The sequence below is a fragment of the Dendropsophus ebraccatus genome, chromosome 7 (genome assembly GCF_027789765.1).
Source record: "Dendropsophus ebraccatus isolate aDenEbr1 chromosome 7, aDenEbr1.pat, whole genome shotgun sequence".
Lineage (NCBI taxonomy): Eukaryota > Metazoa > Chordata > Amphibia > Anura > Hylidae > Dendropsophus > Dendropsophus ebraccatus.
The window spans coordinates 86,524,151-86,547,742 of NC_091460.1; the positions used below are offsets into that span (position 1 = coordinate 86,524,151).

A 23,592-nucleotide genomic window follows, 5' to 3' on the forward strand; every position below is an offset into this window, starting at 1 on the left:
GCTCCCCCCACTTATATAGACCCCCGATGTGCGCTCCACCAGTTAAACAGACCCCTGTGTGCTCCCCCTCCCATATAGTATATAACACAATAAAACAAACACTTATACTCACCTGGGTCCGGGCGTCTCCTCTTCTCTTCACTCTTGTGGCCGCAGGAAGGGTTTTCTCTGTGATCACAAGAGGCCGCACTCCCCTTGTCCTGGCGCCGATGCTCCAGTGATGTCACTGGAGTGCCGGCACCACAAGGACAAAGCTGCCACTTGTGACTGCAGGGAAAACCCTTCCTGCGGCCACAAGAGTGACTGACAGGAAGGGAGCCAATGTCTCCTGCCCTGTCAGTGCTGCTGCATGTAACTATGAGCGCTCATTACGATTGCTCATAGTTACAGCTCAGATGGCAGCAGCGAGCGGGGCAGCGGCCCTGTCCAGCGGTTTCGAGCACAAGAGCGGGGCGTGGGGGCCCCCCTGGATGTTGGGGGCCCCAAGCGTTCGCTTGGGGTGCTTGGTGCCAAAGACTGCCACTGTATGCAGTGTGATTTTTATCCATGTAACTTAGCCACTTAACCTTTTAACGGGGCAAGATGAGAACACTCGTCCTGCGGCCATTAAGGGTAAACAGAGAGGGCTCCCGATGCGAGCCCTCTCTGCAGCGTGTGGTCCCAGGTTGCTATATGCAGTTGGGGACCGCATGTATTTAGCCGCATGCATCATCGCCCCAAACTATTAAATTATCATATTCCTAATCTTGAACGGTAAACGGCGTAAGCATTTTTGTTTACATCAAATCCAGAAAAAAATTAATAATACGCATATACGCAAACAAGGTACCAAAAGAAAGTACAGATCATGGTGCAAAAAATTACATCTCACACAGCCCCATAGACAAAACAATAAAAGCGTTAAGGATGGGAATAGAGCAATTTTGAATACATTTCATTTTTTTAAAAAAAGGTTTTAATTTTTTAAAAGCCGTCAAATAAAATAAAAGTTAAACAAGTTGCATATTGTTGTAGGGGTCTGTAGGGGAAAATATGCTAGCGCAATGGCCTTTTAAATACGAGGAGAAATAACCAAAAACAAAAAAATGAAAACTGGCTCCGTCCTTAAAGGGTTAAAACGCAGTAATGACGGAAAGGTTCATATTGACCACCTCTTTACAACTCTGCAGACGTCACTCTATGTTTTCGTTTCCTGCCCAGATTGCAGCTCAGCTATTGTACATCTAACTATGGTGCTGATTTGACACATTCTACTGCTTGCTTACATTATTCGCCTTTGTAAAGGTGATAATTTGTCTACCCATGATTCATCTGTAACAGTGTCTTCCTCGCCGTTGACCTGCAGGGGAAAAAAAAAAAATCAGATAAAATAAAGTCGACTACATTTTGATAAAGTAACAAAAAGTCTCCTAAATGTCTTCATAGTATCAGAAGTGGCTTTTGTTTTCTAGGTTTGGGTTATAAGAGGTTTTTTTTTATTATGTAGGTAAAGATTAATTCATAGTTTTATATATACTCTACTTAAATTTTTCAAGATGTCCACTTGGTGTCAATAAACCAAAATAACTGGTCCTACACTTAGGTCATCATGAATATTAGATTGATTGGGGGGCTGACTTCTGGCACCCTGACAATAGGCTGCTTAAAGAGTCTATAACTCTTATGCCAGTGCTGAAGCTTCTTTAATTTTACACCGGTTCTGAGCTGGCTTGTACCTGTAAAGGCCGTATTTAGTGGTGGCACAAGGTACTGCATTGTAGTCTTGTTCAATGGAACAGGAGAACATTGCAATACCTTGCACTGCCGCTATAAAACATATACAAAATTTGCAAGTACTGTACATACAAGCAGACACTGAAGAAGCTACAGCTGTTGCATCAGCTTCTTCAAACAACTGCTTATCCTGAGCATAAAGGCTGGATAATGTCTGAGTAAAATTGGTATGTTACATTGATGTTCAGTGTAGCTTCAGTTTACGTAAACAGTGTAAATAGGTTCTGCAGTGTCATTTCTACTTTAAGAAGCACAGTAAGCATACAAATTTTCATTTGAAAACTCAGACCTAGACCGATTGTAACAAGCCAGGAGAAAAAAAAACTCAGATCTTACATTCCCTGGCTCTGTGTAATGTGACAAGACGGCCTCATAATGTTAGTCTATGGGGCACATCTTTTTTGCTAACAAAGAGATGGGTAGTACTGGTGACAGTTACAAGTTAAAAAGGTGAATTTAATTCAAATAAAACGAACAAAACCTTTTACCAAAATAAGTAACTAAAAATATGGTGCGCCAGTTAAAAAGTCTAGATAGAAATACTTGTTGACTGGCACAGCCTATTGTTAACAAGCTGCTAAAATGTAATAGAATGGATACCATAGAATACGTACACTACTCCTTAGAATTGGGGTTGTTTCTGACTCTGGGGTATGAGCATTTACTTCAGTTTTCACAAATAGAAAAATAATTGCACTAAAAAGCAAATACAAATTGTACATTTGAAAAGATTTGGAACATTGATATTTTGAAAATCACATGTAAGTTTCATATTTAAAAAAAAAAAAGACAATTTACTAATGAGTATTGTGTAGCTGTAAAGGGAGTTTTTCCACCACTTTTAAAGGGAAATTATCAGCAGGTTAAAAGAATCTATACTCCTGATATCTCTCTATAGCGCTCAGGGTGCTGAGAAAGAAGGTACATTTCTTATCTTCATTCTTGGCGCCGTTTCTGTGATATTTACAGTTTATCTTCTATGCTAATGAGGTGTTTTGGTTCACTAGGGGCGGAAATACCAACCCCAGGGGCTGGCCGGGGAGGCAGGCCCACCCCAAAATGTCATCCCAATTAGCAGATTAAATAAACTGCTAATATCCCAAAAATGGTGCAGAGGATGAAGGTAAGAAACTTGCTTTCATCCTCAGCACCCCAAGCAATATAGGGACATATCAGAAGATTAGATTATCCTGGAAAAACAGATTAAGGTAATCAAAAACAGATTTACCAGTATTCAGTGAAAAAATATTCTTGTTAAATACATACAACATTTAGTTATGGTTGTTATTCCCTTAGAAATATGTTTAGGGACATATATCAAAGGCTACTTTTATCCTCATAGAATTTTTTTTATATAGAGTACAAATCCCCTGGAAAGACATAGAGGTTTCTAGCAGTCTACTGCCACCAGAGAAAATGTAAAGGACCGTTCACACAAAGCAATTACCAGCCAAATGGGCTGATTACTGCCCAATGTAATGGACCAGAGATCAGCCAATGAATGGGCAAACACTAAAAGACCCCATACACATTATACTTTAGTCAGCCATACCCATCGCCCGTGGCAGGTTCAGCCATCAGTATAAGGTGTAAGGGGCTCTACCAACTGTTCTCACCGACAGATGATGTCAGTAAACATAGGGTTCAGGCGTGATAGAAAGTCACCACCAACCCCGTTGTTCTGGGAAGGATAAGCCACAGCCAGAGATCTCTGGCTTAATCCCTTCCCCATATGTTTCTGTGTATGGGGAAGATGGAGGGATGTCAGGGGAGATAACTGACGGACAGACAATTGTTCAACCATCGGTTATTGAAGGTGTGTAGGAACCTTTATTCATCCATTGATCTCATAGATCATAAGGCCCTGACAGTCACCACTTTAAGTAAATAAAAAGAATAGTAAGTAAAGTGAAGTAAATAGTAAGGTAATGGGTAAGTAAAGGGCCATGATTGCATTTAACTTAATAATATAAGAAAAATATCAGTCACTTTCCATAAACACTTTTATAAAAGTGAATGATGTAACCAAAGATGACAGCGCATACCTCAATGCTGAAAGACCTGCTCCAGCATAGTTTAAATACGGCCTTTCTACTTCTTCAGGGTTAATTCCAAACAATCCAAACCTGCAAATACAAATCCAGAAGGTTTCTGTTACATGCATTCAGCAATACAATGCAGCAGAAGAAGGAAGCTAAGCCATATAATGCTGGAGGTCAGTGTCTGGCCGCAGAGCATAGCATTAAATAGCATGCAAAACCCCTCTAAAGTACAAGTTCCCCTTTGAAAACCAAAGTACAGTTCACATAGAGATATGATGTAGAGAAAAAAAGTTATCTGTAGATCCATTATTCTACTCTTGTACTGATCCGGATTTACTGCCTTTATTATAGTCCAGTGCCGCAACAGAGCAAAAATATTATAATTTATCTACGGTATCATATAATAAATCATAAGATATCTGTACCTTGAACTTGCCCAGCCAGTCAGAAGGTTTGTGGATGCCCAAATAAGAAGGCCTAAACCAAGTCCAATTGTCTTTACAATTGGAACGACTGTAATATTACCTGGAACGATGAAACATGATTACAGAGAAGCACAGACCTTCCTCATAAGTATGCTTGTTTCTTAAGAGGGTTTCCTGAAATCAATTAAACCTGGGGTGTGCCACAATTACCACCTAGGGCTGGGCGATATGGCCAAAAAAATTAAAACTCCATTTAAAAAAAAAATTATTCTCGTTTTAAATCTCAATTTTTTAAACAGCAGTAGAGGGAGAAGTAGTTGTGGTGATATACATGGACATTTGCCAATGCTGATACATCCCTGAACACACCACAGGATCTCCAGAGCTGCAAACGCTGTTCTGCTGTTATATCAAGTATTCTCAGTCAGGAGCCAGAAACATCCATACAATCTGTGGTCACTATAGAGCAGTGCTTCTCAAACTTTTTGTTCTCGGGCCTCACCCGGCAATCCATGTTGATGCTCGGGCCTCACCAACAAACATATACCACTATGAAGCGCCAGATACCACCAGGTAGTGCACATAATATCCCAGAGCAGAAATAAATGTTGCTTCACCTTTAGTACACCGCCAACACAGTACAGAAAAGACATACTGCTTCACTTGCAGTAACCCATTACCACATACTGCTCCACCTGTAAACCAGCCCCACAGTGCAGCACTTCTTTCTCCATAACCCACCTGGCAGCCTACACACACACACACACACACACACACACACACACACACACACACACACACACACTAGCATGATTCTACTCTTAACCTCCTCTTCCTGTGGTAGCTCTCTCTCCCCTCCTTACCCCATTTCTGTACATTGGAATTCCTGTCACTGAGTGATGTGTGGTGTTCCTGGCACTGTCAGAGTAGTAGGTATTCCCATAATAGCTCCCATATAGTAGTTAATTCCCTCAATAGTGCCTTACAAATAGTAAATTCCCCCCCTAGTGGTTAATAACCCCACTAGTGACCTACAAATAGTTAATTCCCCCAATAGTGACACATCAGTGTCCCAAAATAGTAAATTCCCCTGTAGTTCCCCGCAAACAGTTAAAAAGGATGTACCATCAGGTACATTCTCTTAATCTGACCCAGGGATAGATCAGCGCCGTCACGGGGAAGCCGGTGCCGCAGTCCGATTTTTGAACTGCGGCCCGGTTCCCATGTACGGCGCCATTCTATGCACGTGTCCTGGGCCGGAGCTGAAGCACAGGAGGCGGGCCGGCCCGGCCCCCTCTATGACGGGGCTTCAGAAAAATCAATGGAGCCGCGTCATACAGGGGCGGGGGATTCCGCCGGTAACCGCCCTGAGTGCCACTGCTTTATTTGCAAGTTTCAGAAGAAAAAAAAAATGTAATCGATTTACAAGTTAAGGGCGAATTAATTGAATTAATTTGGTTAATCATCCAGCTCTGTTACCACCTATGCAACAGTTAGATCAGTCATGTCAAACTCTGGCCCGCAGTGCCATTATTTTTGGCCCCCCAGTCAAATCAGAGTTTGAATTACATTTGGCCCACCATCGCATTAGATTATAATATGGGTGGTCCGGACAGCTGATCGGACCGCCCATATTATCATTTTGTAAGCCACAGGCAGTTTGTTTTAGCCTGCAGCCTAGGAGTATGTGAGCAGTGTCCTGATGCCTGCAGTGCAGTGACGTCATCACACATGTCTCCTGCGCTGGGCGCCTCCTGTGGCCTCTGGGCCGCAGAAAGGGGCAAGTCCAAGCTAATGGGAAAACCTGTCACCCCTGGACAGCCACCCAAACCCACCCCAACCCTGGATACGACCCCCCCATACTTACATGAGAAGATGAGTGGGACTGACATCAGGAGTGGGACGGCAGGATGGAGGTAAGTATGGGGGACTGTATACAGGGGTAGGGTGCATTCGGGGGGCCGTCCATGGGTAACAGGCTCCCTTTAACAACTCTGTTCTAGGGGCTGACTTCTATATGAGACTATTGGGGAGGGCTGGCTACTATATGGGACACTTGGGGGACTGGCTACTATTTGGGCACTATTGGGAGGGCTGGCTAATATGTGGGGCAATTTTGGTTGGGTTGGCTACTACCTGGGACAATATTGAGGGGGTTGGCTATTACATGGGTTGGGGTTCAATAATATCATCATATCATTTATCATAGTGCACAGCACTGGGAGACACACACCACTGATAGTGCCAGGAACACAGCATGCTGCTCTGACAGTCGTGGGCCCACCTTGATAATTATTAAAGTGCGAATGCAGCAATAAATTGTCCAATTTTTAAATTTTGGGCCACTGTGTATTTGAGTTTGACACCCCTGGGTTATATGTTAAATATTAGATCACGGGGTGCTTTATTGATCACAAGAACAACTGTCAAGCTTGCATGCTGCTGCTTCATGCAAAGCTAATGTTCCCTACACCCTGTAATTGTGCATAACTATTATATTTCCTGGCTGCAAGAGTAAATATATAGTGTATATACATATACATACATACACATACATATATTTAGCAGAAGCAAAGATATGGTTCTGTTAATCAAAAGAAAATCATATGCAAATTCGGAATCTTCCTAAGCATATTCCACAATGTACATGTCTTAAAGGGGAACTAAGGAGAGGAAAACTTGTTTTCTATTAAAAGTACATAAAAAGTTTTATAGATGTGTCTATACAATGTATTACCGTATCTGTGCGGCTCAGCCACACTGGTAGCTAATAGAAACCGGGAAGTGAAAAAAAATGGCCCCTGTGCCAATTCACATTGTCTCCTGCTCCTTCTGCTATCCCCCTTAGGAGACAAATCTTCCATGCCTCTGTCTCACATTGTGTGTGTTTGCTGAGATCAGGCTGATGATGCAGACAGGGGGCAGGGCGTGATGTCCCAGGAGGCTTGACTGGATCCCCCAATCCCCTGAGTAATCCACCATCTCTAACTAGCCAGAAGCAGGTGTTGCACTGATTTCGCTGATGAAGTGTGCAGTGAAATTAGGGCTGTGTTCACACATGTTGGAGTGTCATTGCAGTACTGCAGCGTATTCACAAAAATGATGCAGTAACACAAGTAAATGATGTTAAACGGCAGAGAAGATCAGAGCCTTTTTGTGCGGCTCAACTTCAAAGATAAAAGATGCTTGATCATAATATGTGCGTGGAAATAAAAAGAAAAAAAATCTAAAAGTTCTCTACTTTATTCCAATATCAGCGTTACAGGTAGAGAATACAGCGTGCTGTGTGGGTGGGACCACAAATAATTCAGTTACACAATGAAACTGCAATGTGTGAACACAGTCCAGATGTTCTGCAACAGATTTGGGCGGGGAATGGGCAGCTAAGGAAAAGCATTGCATTCTGGAACCTTTAGTACTGTGTACAACTGCTCAACCAGGAAGTGCAGAAACACAAAACAGAACAAAACCCCCCAAAACAAATGGAATTTTAGTAGTTTCAAAACTGGAATTTTTTTAACCTCTACCTGGAGTTCCCCTTTAACTACATAACTGATCTGGGTCTAATCATTAGCTGGGTGGATGTACTTTTTGTTCTCTTTAAGCACAATAGAACATTGTGTTTTCTTGATATGAAGAACAATTGTTTGAACACGAGACAAAGAAAAGCTTTTCTGGGTCATGGTGGCGACTACATTATTTTCTTTGTGCACTCGTAAAGGAAATTTAAAAGGCATGGTATAAAGACAAAAAAATATTCAATGAAATAATATACTACCAAATTGTTTATTCACCGCAAGGAAGCCGATAAGGGCGAAACATGCTTCGGGGTCTAAGATGGGGTTCTCCTTTTCCACACTTGTTACATAATGTGACCAGCCATCTGGTGATCTTCTTTTCTCCTCCATGTACGTCTCCTTAATCGTGTACCATTTGGAAATTTATTTTTAGGATGTATAAGATAGTGGTCGAGACATGGTCGGACTATGTATTGTGATTGCATTATATGTGGATAAGTGGGACTTCACACCTCTATTGATTTGTTTTTATGGGTTGTTTTTGTTTGTGGATAGACTAATAAAGATTATAGTCCATGCACTGATTACTTTGTTGTTTTGTTTAGGGGGATATATATGTCAGTTTTTATAGCTAGTATCCTTCTGGGCTTTTCATTATTCAATAGAAAATTACTTATGACTTATAGGTGAGATGATAACCAAAGTTTGGGCTAAAAAAGTGTTTGTTTAAAAACAGAGAGCACGTACCAGAAATAGAATGAAAATAAAAAAAAAATGTCTTACCTGTAGCCCAAACACAGCCTCCAACCATAGCAAGAGGCCAGAATTTAGGACAATTGAGAATTAAATTGACCACTAAAGACACTATCCATATGGTTGCACAAAGAACCCACTGGAAGAACATGCCTAAAGATTAAAGTAAAGAAATCAATCAATGATGGTGATAAGCAATTCAAGCACATTCAAACCCTTTTTTTTTTACATTTTAGCACAGACAATTTTCATATGCCCTATACAAGGGTCCACATTAATGCATTAAAGAAAAAAATGGATGACCTGTAGGCAAAAACAGCTGAGGGGTATCTGAAGCCAATAGTCCATCACTTGCCCAACTTCAATTTAGCTACTACAGCAATTATTAACTGAGTAAGGGTAGCTTCACACGGGCGGGCTCGCAGCGAGATTCTCGCTGCGAGCCCGGCAGGTCCTGGCAGTTCCCATAAACTACATACTTGCTGCGGACCGCAGCGAGTATGTAATTATACCACCCTTAACCCCTTCTGCTCCCGCCCGGCTCCCCCGCTGTAAGCAGCATACATTACCTGTCCTTGCTGCTCGGGTCCGGCGTCCTGCTCTCCCGTCCGGCCAATTAGTGTGTTGCCCAGCCGCAGCCACTGATTGGCCGGGCGGGAGAGCAGGACGCCGGACCCGTGCAGCAAGGACAGGTAATGTATGCTGCTTACAGCGGGGGAGCCGGGCGGGAGTAGAAGGGGTTAAGCGCGGTACAATTACATACTCGCTGCGGTCCGCAGCAAGTATGTAGTTTATGGAAACTGACAGGACCTGCCGGGCTCGCAGCGAGAATCTCGCTGCGAGCCCGCCCGTGTGAAGCTACCCTAAAGTGGGATTTCTTATAAACAACAACAAACTAACCACTATTGCCCTAATGGAAACACTAAGAGGAGGAGCACATCTCTGTGTGCAGCAATGATTACAGACACACATGATTACAGACACACTAAGTAATTTATTTTAAGATTTCAAAAGGTTTTCCATAGCAAAAAGCCCTATTTCAATAAGGAATCTAACAAGAATTAAATTTTCACTTTAAGAATTGACATTTCATCACTTTCACAAGGATTCAGTGAGGAATTATGCCCTTACACTTTTAGGCTATGTTCACACAACGTATGAGACCGGCCGTTCCGTGACCCGGCCGAGGTCATGGAACGGCCGGTCTCTGGCCGGATCATCTCGGCCGGTACTTAAGTACCGGCCGGGTGATCTTTCTGGCTGCAGAGCTCTGATGCGGGCGCATCAGCGTGCGACCGCATCAGAGCTTACCATAGCACACAGTGAAGCGAGCGGCCAGAGCCTGATGTGAACTGACAGGTCTTGTTTCACTGAATTCCAGCCGCAGAAAACTGACATGTCAGTTATTTGCGGGGCCGCACAGATCCCGGCCGGAGCGTATACGATGTGTGTACGCTCTGGACGGGATCCCATTGCTTAATAGGCTGTGTTCCGCTGCACAAAAACTACGGCCGTTGTTGCCCAGTAGTTTTACGTAGTGTGAACATAGCCTCAAAGTGTACCTGACAGGACATATAACAATAAAAATTCCTAGAAAATATATAGTTAAAGCGGTAACTGTTATTTAAATGTTATTTTTTAGAAATCAAATATCAATAGTACAAGCGATTTTAAGAAACTCTGTAATAGGTTTTAATAAGCAAAAGAGTTTCCTTCTGTACCCACACACACATCAGAAGAAGCAGGATTTCTGTGTCCATTATAGGGAGGGGTTATGGGGGAGGGGATGAGTGACAATTGAGAGGAGAAAAGCAGGGCTGTACAAAAAAAACATCCCATCCTGCAGTCTTCTCTCACCAAGATCCCAGATAAGCCCTGACCTGTTTGACCTCTGAATCAAACATTTTATGTGCCCAGTCTGCAAACTATACAACTTCTTGTCTGTTCTCCCTGCTCACTCATCTCCCTCTGCCCCTCCCCCTTCCATAGGTTATAATGCACGCGGCAAACCCGTTTTCACTTTACTCCTCTGTAATGAAGACAAATTTGCCTGATACTGCACAGATAAAGGGGGGGTGGGGGTGGTAAACAGCTTTTTGAATAACGAAGGAGGCTTTTTTTTGTCTAATAAGACCTATTACAGAGTTTCTCAAAATCGATTGTACCATGGATTTCTGCATAAAAGACATAAATAAATTACAGTTACACTTTAATGCAAAAACTGGGAGATACGGCATGTGGAACTAGGCTGAATCACCTTTTATCTGTATGGCCTTAGAATTTCCATAGCCAGTATAAAAAAAAACATTGCCTTCTATAGAGCCCTGGTCTGGTTCATGAAAACCAACATACACATAAAAAATAGTCAAATGTACAAACTATGTTTTCTTACCATCTCCAGTGTAAAACTTTTTTACAGGGACAAAGTTAGAACCAAATAAAACAACTGATATGAAAGACGACGTGAAGCCAAGTGCTAAATGAGAACTACTATGGACAGTATGGTTATTGTCAATCATCCAGAATTCCATGATTTGGCTTCTTTAGGATCTCTATCTGCATCTACAAAATAAAAATGCAGAGCATAGATTTCAGAAAAAAAATAATGGGAAGAATTAACTATATTAACAAACTATGAATATAAACATACAGTATATGAAGCTTATTGTGTATTGTGATATTGTCAATTGTTGGAAATAATCTTCTAGACACTCTATACATATCAGCCATAAGTTTAAAGGGAACCAGTCAGCACAACCATGCTGATATAGCTCCTACACAGCTCCCTACATTGGTAAGGGTATGTTTACACTGGCAGAATTCTGTCAGTTTTAATCAGTGTGAAACCCGCCTGCCTCAGTGTGACACTGCTTCTGAATGGGAGAGCGCGCGCTCCTCCGCCCTGACATGTCACTTCTTTAAGCGGAGGGCGGTGGCAGCGGAGGAGCGCACTCTCTCCCATAGACGGGCTATGGGACACTGAGACAGGTGGAATCCTGTTTTACTCAGTGTGAACATAAGTATAGCTACTGGAAAGTGTAGCTACTGGAAAAGCATCTTTCATTGCAGCATGCATGGCGGGGGGGGGGGGGGGGGGGGAGCCGGGAACTCATCACCTGAGCGGTGTCCTGGCCGTGTCTAGTTACGGCTCTCTGATTATCAGCATGCTCTGAAGGGGGGATTGATAATCACTCCTGGAAACGCGCTGTAATAAAAAGTGTTTTTCCAGTAACTAGACATAGCAATGAAAATACCACTGATATGGTAGGGAGCTGTGTAGGAGCTCTATTTGCCGCCGGTAGGAGCTATATCAGCACAATCGTTCCATTCAAAGGGTTTTTCCTATGATGAGACATTTTTTCCAAACCTTATGTATCTTTACAAATTGACACATACAGTGGTACCTTGGTTTAAGAGTAACTTGGTTTAAAAGTGTTTTGGTTTAAGAGCTCACAGTTTTTCAAAATTGTAACTTGGTTTAAGAGCATTGCTTTGGTTTAAGAGCTTCCTGTACTGGGTGGGAGGGGGAGTGGAGGAGGGGAATGGTCTACATAGCGGAGTCTACAGCACTGTACTCTGACCCAGGAAGTCTCCCTCACCTTCCAAATCATAGCAGATACACTGCAGGCTGGGGCTCACATCAGGGGACAGGACGGTGGAGGTAATCTCTCCATAGCTGTAACCCCTATCTCCCCGGACAGAGAGTGCTGCTATACTGTGCCCACATATGTCCTGCTCATTCCTTCATGCTCCCTTCAGTCTGTCAGCCCTTGTGTGTTTCCCATCCTCCCCATTACTGTACAGTAACTTATAATATCACATATTCTGCTGTTTCTGAATGTTTCTTTCATTTGTTTTACATGTTATTCAGAATAATAAATCATTATTTTTGGGGTGGGGAACCAATTGTCTGCATTTCTATGATTTCTTATGGGAAAATTTGCTTTGGTTTAAGAGTAGATTTGGATTACAAGCTCAGTCCCAGAAAGAATTATGCTCGTAATCCAAGGCACCACTATGTTAGTAAATGATGATTACATTTACATGCTCTTAGTCTAAACTTAGTTTGACCCTTAGGCCTCATTCTTACGTCCTGTGTTTTTTGAGGACAGTGATTTTAGTACGCTAGCTAAATCCATGTAAAACAATCCGTGACTGCATCCGTTTCTGTTTTTTATCACTGATGTGCATCCCATCACCCCAGAATAGGCATTAGATGTAGCAGAGCTGAATCTGGTGGTGTAGTAAAATGCAGCCTGAATGATGAGGTTGAATGTACTAAGCAGCTATTATTTTCTTAAAGACTGGATGATTTTTTACCCATTGCTGCAGTAACAAGCTGTTAAACACTCCCCCTGGGGGCAAGCATACAGGGAAACCAGATGTCTGCAATGCTTAATCTGAAAATGCTACACTGTAGACCCGCAACTGTGCGATCATCAGGACTAGTCTCTGGCGCGGTCACTAAAGGGGTTAATGATGGCGGGACAGTGCAGTGACCAGAACAGGGTCTCATTGTGCTGCTCCGATTCCTCTGCCCAGTTCCCTCACGCGGCGATATCAAACATGTTTATTTATTTATATTTATAACATGGGAAAAGGGGGGTGATTCAAACTTTTATTAGGGGAGGGTTTTTTTTCATTAATAAAACCTCTTTTTTTTTTTACACTTACACTAGAAGCCCCCCCCCGGGGGACTTCTAGTATAAGTACACTGATCTCTCATTGAGATATATGCAGTAAAGTAATACTGCATAGAACAATGAGATAGGCACTCGATTGCTTTCGGCTGCTGCAGCCGTAAGCATTTGAGTGCCGAGCTGGGATCAGCTCCATTACGGCGCAGACCCTGGCTGGGTGAGAACACGGGAATCGCCTCTTCGCGATCGCGTCGCATGGGGGCGATACCCCCACTAGACACCAGGGAACTGGCTGCAAGTAGTAATCAGATGCAGTTGTTAACTTTGACAGCTGCATCTCATTACTTAATTAGCGGGCACGGCAATCGGACCATGCCCGCAAATAGCCACAGTCCCGGGCTACAAGCTGCACCCAGGACCACGGCGCGCAGCCCCGCTCTGAACATCCATAGGTGGCCCATGATGTACCTGTACGCCCAGTGTGGTCTAGAGGTTAATTAAAACTTTCCCCAGACTTCTCCTTTAACTTCAAAAGAACTGAGTTGCAGAACCCCACCCAAGAGTCTTGTTGTCTCTGAAAGACAGTGGCCATGTTTTTATAACACTGGATAACCCCCTTAAACTTAACTTTTAAATTTTTAGCATGAATCCAGCTGGGTGAGGTCCTGTTTGTTGTTAAAATGTTGAGCTGTAATAAGTAGAGGAACCTGCTCTCAGCGGAGGAGGATACTGTATCCTGTCCAGGCAAAGCTCTGCAATCTAAACTGCCTGGACTAAAGACTGATACACTGTCACAAACCATAAGAGATGTACAGCAGCTGCTAGCCATATATACAGCTCAACGGTTGTGTCCTAGATCTAATGCAGTATACTGAAGTTGGGGGTCTCCCTAAAGGCCCTATTCCACAGAAAGATTATCCGGCTGTTGCAGTTGATAATCGTCCCGTGGAATAGAAGGCAACGATCAGCCGACATCGTTCATGTCAGCTGATCGTTGCGTTGTTTGTCTTTCAAACATGTTGAAAGACAAACGACTCATACAGCAATGATCTGCTGCCGTAGCTCCGTGGAACAGGAGCAGCGGCAGCACACCGCTGCTGTATGCTATGGGCTGTCCGGACACTCCCCCGGGCAGCTCCCCGCAACTTCTCGCGGCCCCCCCTCCACCTCCCCGCACCGCCCCCCCAGACTCACCTGCTCGCTGCTGCCACGTGGAATGGTGGCGGCAGCAAGCGGGGAACAAGAAGCAAATGAGCGCTAACAGTCAGCCAGGGGAATAGTTTGTTAAATAAATTGTTTATTTTTATGATGTTAGAGATGGCAGGTCTGCTGGACATGGGTGTGGTGGGTAGCGATTCATATACATACCACACACAGAGTCGCCATAGCAACACCAACTGCCCCCTTAGTGTAGTACACTAGTTAAGGGCCAGTTCACATGGATTAACCCTTAGAGGACCGGGTCAATTTCAATTTTTGCGTTTTCGTTTTTTCCTCCTTGTGCTTAAAAGGCCATAGCAGTTGCATTTTTTTATCTAGAAACCCACATGAGCCCTTATTTTTTGCGTCACTAATTGTACTTTGCAATGACGGGCTGAATATTTCATAAAGTACACTGCATAACCAGAAAAAAATTCAATGTGTGGTTAACCCCTTGCCTCTAAAGCCTGTTTTGGCCTTAATGACCAGGCTCCTTTTTCAAAATCTGACCTGTCTCACTTTATGCTCTTATAGCTCAGTGATGCTTTAACGTATGCTAGCGATTCTGAGATTGTTTTTTCGTCACATATGACACTTTATATTAGTAGCAAAATTTGGTCACTACTTTGTGTATTTTTTTGTGAAAAACATCAAAATATCAAGAAAAATTTGAAAATTTTGCATTTTATGAACTTCTGAAATTCTCTGCTTCTAAAAAAGGAAGTCATAGCGCATAAATTAGTTACTAAATCACATTACCAATATGTCCTCTTTATTCTTGCATAATTTGGGAAACATATTTTACTTTTTTAGGGTGTTACAGGGCTTAGAAATTTATGAGCAAATTATCACATTTTGTGAAAATTTCCAAAACTGATTTTTTTTAGGGACCAGTTCTTTTTTTAAATGGATTTAGAAGGCTTGTATACTGGAAACCCCCATAAGTGACCCCATTTTGTAAACTAGACACCTTAAAGAATTAATCTAGGGGTATAATGAGCATTTTAACCCTACAGGGGCTGGAGGAAAGTATTCACAATTAGGCCGTAAAAAAATCGAAAATTTAAATTTTCAAATAATATATACGTTTAGATTAAAGTTTCTCATTTTCAAAAGGAACATGAGAAAAAAAGCATGCCAAAATTTGTAACGCAGGTTCTCCTGAATACAACGGTACCCCAGATGTGGGCGTAAACCACTGTATGGGCACACAGCCGGGCTCAGAAGTAAAGGAGCGCCAATTAGCTTTTTTAATGCAGATTTTGCTGAAGAAGTTTCTGAGCGCCAGGTGCATTTGCAGAGCCCCTGTATTGTCCGCAGAATAGAATCCCCCCAAAAGTCACCCCATTTTCGAAAGTACACCCTTCAAAGAAATCATCTTTGGGTAGGATGAGCATTTTGACCCCACATGCATTAGAGGAAAGTATTCAAAATTAGACAGTAAAAATGAAAAACACGAATTTTTCCAATAATATGTTTGTTTAGTTTGAAATTTCTCAATTTCACGAGGAACAAGAGAAAAAAAGTACCCCAAAATTTGTAAAGAAAGTTCTCCTGAATACAACAATACCCCATATGTGGGCGTAAACCACTGTATGGGCACACAGCAGGGCTCAGAAGAAAAGGAGCGCCAATTAGCTTTTTCAATGCAGATTTTGCTGAAGAAGTTTCTGAGCGCCAGGTGCATTTGCAGCGCCCCTGTAGTGTCCGCAGAAGAGAAACCCCCCAAAAGTCACCCCATTTTGGAAAGTACACCCCTCAAAGAATTCATCTTGGGGTGTGGTGACCATTTTGACCTCACAGGTATTAGAGGAAAGTATTTAAAATAAGACAGTAAAAATGAAAAACTTGAATTTTTCCTATAATATGTTTGTTTAGTTTGAAATTTCTCAATTTCACGAGGAACAAGAGAAAAAAAGCACCCCCAAATTTGTAAAGAAGGTTCTCCTGAATACAACGGTACCCCATATTTGGGCATAAACTACTGTATCGCCACACAGGAGGGCTCAGAAAGAAGGGAGCGCCAATTAGCATTTTCAGTTCAGATTTTGCTGAAGACGTTTCTGAGCGCCAGGTCCGTTTGCAGAGCCCCTGTAGTGTCCGCAGAAGAGAACCCCTCCAAAAGTCCACCCATTTTGGAAAGTACACCCCTCAAAGAATTCATCTTGGGGTGTGGTGACCATTTTGACCCCAAAGGTATTAGAGGAAAGTATTCAAAATAAGACAGTAAAATTGAAAAACTAGAATTTTTCCAATAATATGTTTGTTTAGTTAAAAATTTCTTAATTTCACGAGGAACAGGAGAGAAAACGTACCCCAAAATCTGTAACGCAGGTTCCCCTGAGTAGAACGGTACCCCATATGTGGGCATAAACCATTGTATGGGCACACAGCCGGGCTCAGAAAGGAAGGAGCGCCAATTAGCATTTTCAGTGCAGATTTTTCCGAAGAAGTTTCTGAGTGCCAGGTGCATTTGCAGAGCCCCTGTAGTGTCCGCAGAATAGAATCCCCCCAAAAGTCACCCCATTTTCGAAAGTACACCCTTCAAAGAAATAATCTTTGGGTAGGATGAGCATTTTGACCCCACATGCATTAGAGGAAAGTATTCAAAATTAGACAGTAAAAATGAAAAACACGAATTTTTCCAATAATATGTTTGTTTAGTTTGAAATTTCTCAATTTCACGAGGAACAAGAGAAAAAAAGTACCCCAAAATTTGTAAAGAAAGTTCTCCTGAATACAACGGTACCCCATATGTGGGCGTAAACCACTGTATGGGCACACAGCAGGGCTCAGAAGGAAGGGAGCGCCAATAAGCTTTTTCAATGCAGATTTTGCTGAAGAAGCTTCTGAGCGCCAGGTGCATTTGCAGCGCCCCTGTAGTGTCAGAAGAATAGAACCCCAGCAAAAGTCACCCCATTTAGGAAAGTACACCCCAGAAAGAATTCATCTTGGGGTGCAGTGAGCGGTTTGACCCCACAGGTATTAGAGGAAAGTATTCAAAATAAGACAGTAAAAATGAAAAACTAGAATTTTTCCAATAATATGTTTGTTTAGTTAAAAATTTCTTAATTTCACGAGGAACAGGAGAGAAAACGTACCCCAAAATCTGTAACGCAGGTTCTCCTGAGTACAACGGTACCCCATATGTGGGCATAAACCACTGTATGGGCACACAGCAGGGCTCAGAAGGAAGGGAGCGCCAATTTGCTGGAGCAAAACCGCAGCTAGTAATAGTTATTAGAATAGCGCAGTTACTAAAATACAATAAAAAATGAGATTACAGGTAATGTGGGGTGGTCACGGGCAACCTGGGGTGGTTATGGGCAACCTGGGGTGGTTATGGGCAACCTGGGGTGGTTACAGAGAATCTGGGGTGGTTACGGGCAACGTGGGGTGGTTACGGATAAACTGAAGTGCTTATAGGTAATCTGGGATGGATACCTGTAATTTGGGGTCGTTACGGGCAATCTGGAGAGGGTCACTGGCAATTTGGGTTGGTTAGAGGCAACGTGCGGTGGTTATAGGCAACGTGCGGTGGTCAGAGGCAACGTGCGGTGGTCAGAGGCAACGTGCGGTGGTCAGAGGCAACGTGCGGTGGTCAGGGGCAACGTGCGGTGGTCAGGGGCAACGTGCGGTGGTTAGGGGCAACGTGCGGTGGTTAGAGGCAACGTGCGGTGGTTAGAGGCAACGTGCGGTGGTCAGAGGCAACGTGCGGTGGTCAGAGGCAACGTGCGGTGGTCAGGGGCAACGTGCGGTGGTTAGGGGCAACGTGCGGTGGTTAGGGGCAACGTGCGGTGGTTAAAAGCGACGTGCGGTGGTCAGAGGCGACGTGGGGTGGTCAGAGGCGACGTGCAGTGTTTAGAGGCAGTGTGCGGTGGTTAGAGCCGACGTGCGGTGGTTGGAGGCGACGTGGGGTGGTTAGAGGCGACGTGGGGTGGTTAGAGGCGACGTGGGGTGGTTAGAGGCGACGTGGGGTGGTTAGAGGCGACGTGCGGTGGTTAGAGGCGACGTGCGGTGGTCAGAGGCGACGTGGGGTGGTTAGAGGCAGTGTGCGGTGGTTACGGTCAACGTGCGGTGATTGCGTGCAATCTGGGGCGGTTATGTGCAATCTGGTGTGATTACGGACAACCTGGGGCGGTTACAGGCAACCTGGGGCGGTTACGGGTAATCTGGGGGGTTAGGAATAATCTGGGAGTATACTGCAGTTATTACTATAATAAAAAAAAGTGTGTTTTATTTTTTTGTGTGTTTGTCACTTTTTGTACTTTACATATTCATTTTCACTGTATTACTATGATTACTGTGATATTTTCTATCACAGTAATCATAGTTCAGTGACAGAGACCAAATTGGTCTCTGTCACTTTAAATTTTCAGAGTTGGCTGGTTGTGGAGCACCATGCGCACTTCATAACCAGCCAGGACGTCGAGGAGGAAGGAGCTCCGTGGATCCGGTGAGTATATGGGGAAGGGGGGGTGACTGGGGGACGGGGGTGACAGGGGGGGTGGGGGGCGTGCGGTGGTTAGGGGCAACGTGCGGTGGTTAGGGGCAACGTGCGGTGGTTAGGGGCAACGTGCGATGGTCAGGGGCAACGTGCGATGGTCAGGGGCAACGTGCGATGGTCAGGGGCAACGTGCGGTGGTTAGAGGCAACGTGCGGTGGTTAGAGGCAACGTGCGGTGGTTAGAGGCAGCGTGCGGTGGTCACAGGCAGCGTGCGGTGGTCAGAGGCAACGTGCGGTGGTTAGAGGCAACGTGCGGTGGTCAGAGGCAGCGTGCGGTGGTCAATGGCAACGTGCGGTGGTCAGAGGCAGCGTGCGGTGGTCAGAGGCAGCGTGCGGTGGTCAGGGGCAACGTGCCGTGGTCAGAGGCAACGTGCGGTGATTAGAGGCAATGTGCTGTCGTCAGAGGCGACGTGCGGTGGTTAGAGGCGACGTGCGGTGGTTAGAGGCGATGTGCGGTGGTCAGAGCCGACGTGCGGTGGTCAGAGCCGACGTGCGGTGGTCAGAGGCGACGTGGGGTGGTCAGAGGCGACGTGCGGTGGTTAGAGGCAACCTGAGGTGGTAAGAGGCAACGTGCTGTCGTCAGAGGCGACGTGTGGTGGTTAGAGGTGACGTGCGGTGGTTAGAGGCGACGTGCGGTGGTCAGAGGCGACGTGGGGTGGTCAGAGGCAACGTGCGGTGGTTAGAGGCAGTGTGCGGTGGTTAGAGCCGACGTGGGGTGGTCAGAGGCAACGTGCGGTGGTTAGAGGCAGTGTGCGGTGGTTAGAGCCGACGTGCGGTGGTTGGAGGCGACGTCGGGTGGTTAGAGGCGACGTGCGGTGGTTAGAGGCGACGTGGGGTGGTTAGAGGCGACGTGCGGTGGTTAGAGGCGACGTGCGGTGGTTAGAGGCGACGTGCGGTGGTTAGAGGCGACGTGCGGTGGTTAGAGCCGACGTGGGGTGGTCAGAGGCAACGTGCGGTGGTTAGAGGCAGTGTGCGGTGGTTAGAGCCGACGTCGGGTGGTTAGAGGCGACGTGCGGTGGTTAGAGGCGACGTGGGGTGGTTAGAGGCGACGTGGGGTGGTTAGAGGCGACGTGCGGTGGTTAGAGGCGACGTGCGGTGGTTAGAGGCAGTGTGCGGTGGTCAGAGGCGACGTGGGGTGGTCAGAGGCGATGTGCGGTGGTTAGAGGCAGTGTGCGGTGGTTAGAGCCGACGTGCGTTGGTTGGAGGCGACGTGCGGTGGTTGGAGGCGACGTGCGGTGGTTGGAGGCGACGTGCGGTGGTCAGAGGCGACGTGGGGTGGTCAGAGGCAACGTGCGGTGGTTAGAGGCAGTGTGCGGTGGTTAGAGCCGACGTGGGGTGGTCAGAGGCAACGTGCGGTGGTTAGAGGCAGTGTGCGGTGGTTAGAGCCGACGTGCGGTGGTTGGAGGCGGCGTGGGGTGGTTAGAGGCGACGTGCGGTGGTTAGAGGCGACGTGGGGTGGTTAGAGGCGACGTGCGGTGGTTAGAGGCGACGTGCGGAGGTTAGAGGCGACGTGCGGTGGTTAGAGGCAACGTGCGGTGGTTAGAGGCAGTGTGCGGTGGTTAAAAGCGACGTGCGGTGGTCAGAGGCGACGTGGGGTGGTCAGAGGCGACGTGCGGTGTTTAGAGGCAGTGTGCGGTGGTTAGAGCCGACGTGCGGTGGTTGGAGGCGACGTGGGGTGGTTAGAGGCGACGTGGGGTGGTTAGAGACGACGTGTGGTGGTTAGAGGCGACGTGCGGTGGTTAGAGGCGACGTGCGGTGGTCAGAGGCGACGTGGGGTGGTTAGAGGCAGTGTACGGTGGTTACGGTCAACGTGCGGTGGTTGCGTGCAATCTGGGGCGGTTATGTGCAATCTGGTGTGATTACGGACAACCTGGGGCGGTTACGGGTAATCTGGGGGGTTAGGAATAATCTGGGAGTAAACTGCAGTTATTACTATAATAAAAAAAAGTGTGTAATAGCGGTGATCTCCGGTATCGGGGGACAAGGGGAGGGGGCCGGGGGACATACTAGTTGTGGCGGTGGGGGGAGGCAACGTGCTGCAGCCTCCCCCCGCCGCCCGATCGCCCGATCTCCCCATAGACGCTGCGGTCGCATTGACCGCGGCGTTTATGGGGTTAACTGCCCGGGGGGAGCGCGGCTCCCCTCCGGGCAGAGGCAGCAGAGGGATGCTGTGTGCTATAGCATCCTCCTGCTGCCCGATCTTCTATAGGGACAGCGGGGGGAGGCAGGGAAGCCATGACGTTCCAGGAACGTCATTTTGCGGCAAGGGGTTAAATTGAAAAAAAAAATGCATTTCTTTTATTTGGAGGGTATTTTTTTTACGCCATTCACCCTGGGGTAAAGCTGACTTGTTACATATGTTCCTCAAGTTGTTACGATTACAACGATATATATAACATGTATAACTTTTATATTTTGTGATGGCTTGTAAAATAATTCAAACCATTGCTAACAAATATATGTTCCTTAAAATCGCTCCATTCCCAGGCTTATAGCGCTTTTATCCTTTGGTCTATGGGGCTGTGTCAGGTGTCATTTTTTGCGCCATGCTAAGTTTTTTCTATCGGTACCTTGATTGCGCATATGCAACTTTTTGATCGCTTTTTATTACATTTTTTTCTGGATTTGATGGGACCAAAAATGCGCAATTTTGCTTGCGTCGTTTACCGTGCGAGATCAGTTATGTGATTAATCAATAGTTCAGGCGATTACGCACGCGGCGATACCAAACATGTTTATTTATTTATTTTGATTTATAACATGGGAAAAGGGGTGATTCAAACTTTTATTAGGGGAGGGGGCTTTTTATTATTAATCACACTTTTTTTTTTTACTTTTACACTTATACAAGAAGCCCCCCTGGGGGACTTATAGTATAAGTACACTGATCTCTCATTGCGATCTATGCTGCATAGATATACAGCATAGATAGATAGATGAGATAGGCACATTGATTGTTTCCGGCTGCAAAGAATTGATGTGGTGTAATCCCTTCCATAGACAGCCTGTATAACACGGAGGCTAGTAGGATTCCGTGGCGGAATTGGCCCTGAGAGATAGGTCTAGAGAGGGGCGGAGCTATATCCCCTCAAAAGGCAGTAGGCATAGAATTTAATTGGTTATTTGAGTGCAGCTGCGGTAGGAGTAACATCACCAACAGAGGGGACCACAAGCTCTGAGAGGAACTGTGAGGAGATTTTTAGGAGCCAGTAAACAAGGACTGAGCCAGTGTGACAGATGGGAGTCATGAAGCGTACTTATTTTTACTATTGACCAGAGAGGAAGCCTGATCCTCTTCACTCACTAGGTGCTGTTTTTTGCTGAGGGATAATTTCTTAAGGTGACCTTAGTGATTTCTGGCGACTGAAAGCTGTGGCTTACGGCCCGGCCTAAATAGCTCTAATGGACGCTCATCCCACTGGATAGTGGTTCACTGCCAGCACACAAAAGGGCGACTCCTCATACACCAATAATCTCCATTGTAACAACAGTGAGCCATCTCCTAATGTAAAAGTCACTGTTGCACCTCACTGCCTGGCCTCCCTGTTGTCTGATTTATTCTGCACCTCATCACCATCAGGGGCTTCTTCCTCACCACCTCAGGCAGCAGTAACAGAGAGGCCACAGGGGGAACTACAAGAACCATCATCACCAAACACCCAGGTGCAGTCCCTCTCTTTAACCTCTGTGGTAGTATTTACCTCAGGAAGGAAGAAAGCCATTACCACTCATCCTGTGACAGGTCATTTACCTATTTATCCAATAAGGCCTCCTCTCTCCCTGAGTGACCCCCTCACTACAGACTGCTACACAAATACAATGCCATCTACCTCTGGGGTGAGCACAGGGCTAGTGAGGAGCTACTGATGTAAATAGGAGTCTTCATCCATTGCCAGCAAGCAAACCCAATATTCCGGTGAACAGCTGAAGAACCAAGTGTGTTAGAAAACTTCTCATTTACAAAATTACAAAAAAAGAAAGAAAACCTTTAAGAATGTAACATGTTCCTTTGCCTCATTCTTGTGTATTCTTTAAGGAAATGTGGCAGACATCACATTCACAGACACTAGCACTGTAGCTGCTGCACTTCTCACACTGCACTGTATATATATATATATATATATATATATATATATATATATATATATATAGGCTTGTTATGAATATACATCATTCATATAACACAGCAGCTGATCTATTACCAGATGTCTTAGAGGTAATGTACAGAGCCCCCATAGCTGCAGCACTTCTCACACTGCACTATATATATATATATATATATATATATATATATATATATATATATATTGAATATACATCATTCATAGTGAACTTTTATATGACACAGCAGCTGATCTATTACCGGATCGATGTCTTAGAGGTAATGTACAGAGCCCCTATAGCTGCAGCACTTACCCGGCCCCTGGTGCACTCGCTCCCACCTCTGTGCTTTGTTTTCTGATTCAGACTACAACAGGTCAGGTGACTTTCTTCCTCATCACGTGACTGAGAAGTCCGGCTGTGCCATTGTGTCTGCTCACCTCCCCAAACCCTCAGACTGGTGTGCTGTGCAAGTGGGCGTGGCTTCACTCGCAGACTGCAGGACTAGTGTGGAATGAGGGGAAGCTGCTGCAGTGCAGAGAGGAGCAGAAGGACGGGGCTACTTCCTGCTGATCTCATGCATTCTCTATATAAACCATCTCCTACTGTAATTATTATAAGATGTTATTGCAGT

General features: G+C 45.1%; 1 protein-coding gene across 1 annotated transcript in view; it reads right to left on the reverse strand.

Annotated features, from left to right (window-relative positions):
- Positions 1-23,370, reverse strand: part of TMEM144 (transmembrane protein 144) — a 30,394-nt gene extending 7,024 nt beyond the window's left edge. Inside the window, exons 1-7 of the mRNA XM_069977859.1 lie at positions 23,274-23,370; positions 10,904-11,073; positions 8,542-8,664; positions 4,241-4,340; positions 3,819-3,899; positions 2,388-2,469; positions 1,266-1,339 (exon numbers count right to left, since the gene is read on the reverse strand). Of these exons, the coding sequence (XP_069833960.1) occupies positions 1,266-1,339; positions 2,388-2,469; positions 3,819-3,899; positions 4,241-4,340; positions 8,542-8,664; positions 10,904-11,042 (599 nt within the window). The 5' untranslated portion in view covers positions 11,043-11,073; positions 23,274-23,370. The remainder of the gene's footprint in view (positions 1-1,265; positions 1,340-2,387; positions 2,470-3,818; positions 3,900-4,240; positions 4,341-8,541; positions 8,665-10,903; positions 11,074-23,273) is intronic.
- Between the last annotated feature and the right edge of the window lie 222 nt (positions 23,371-23,592).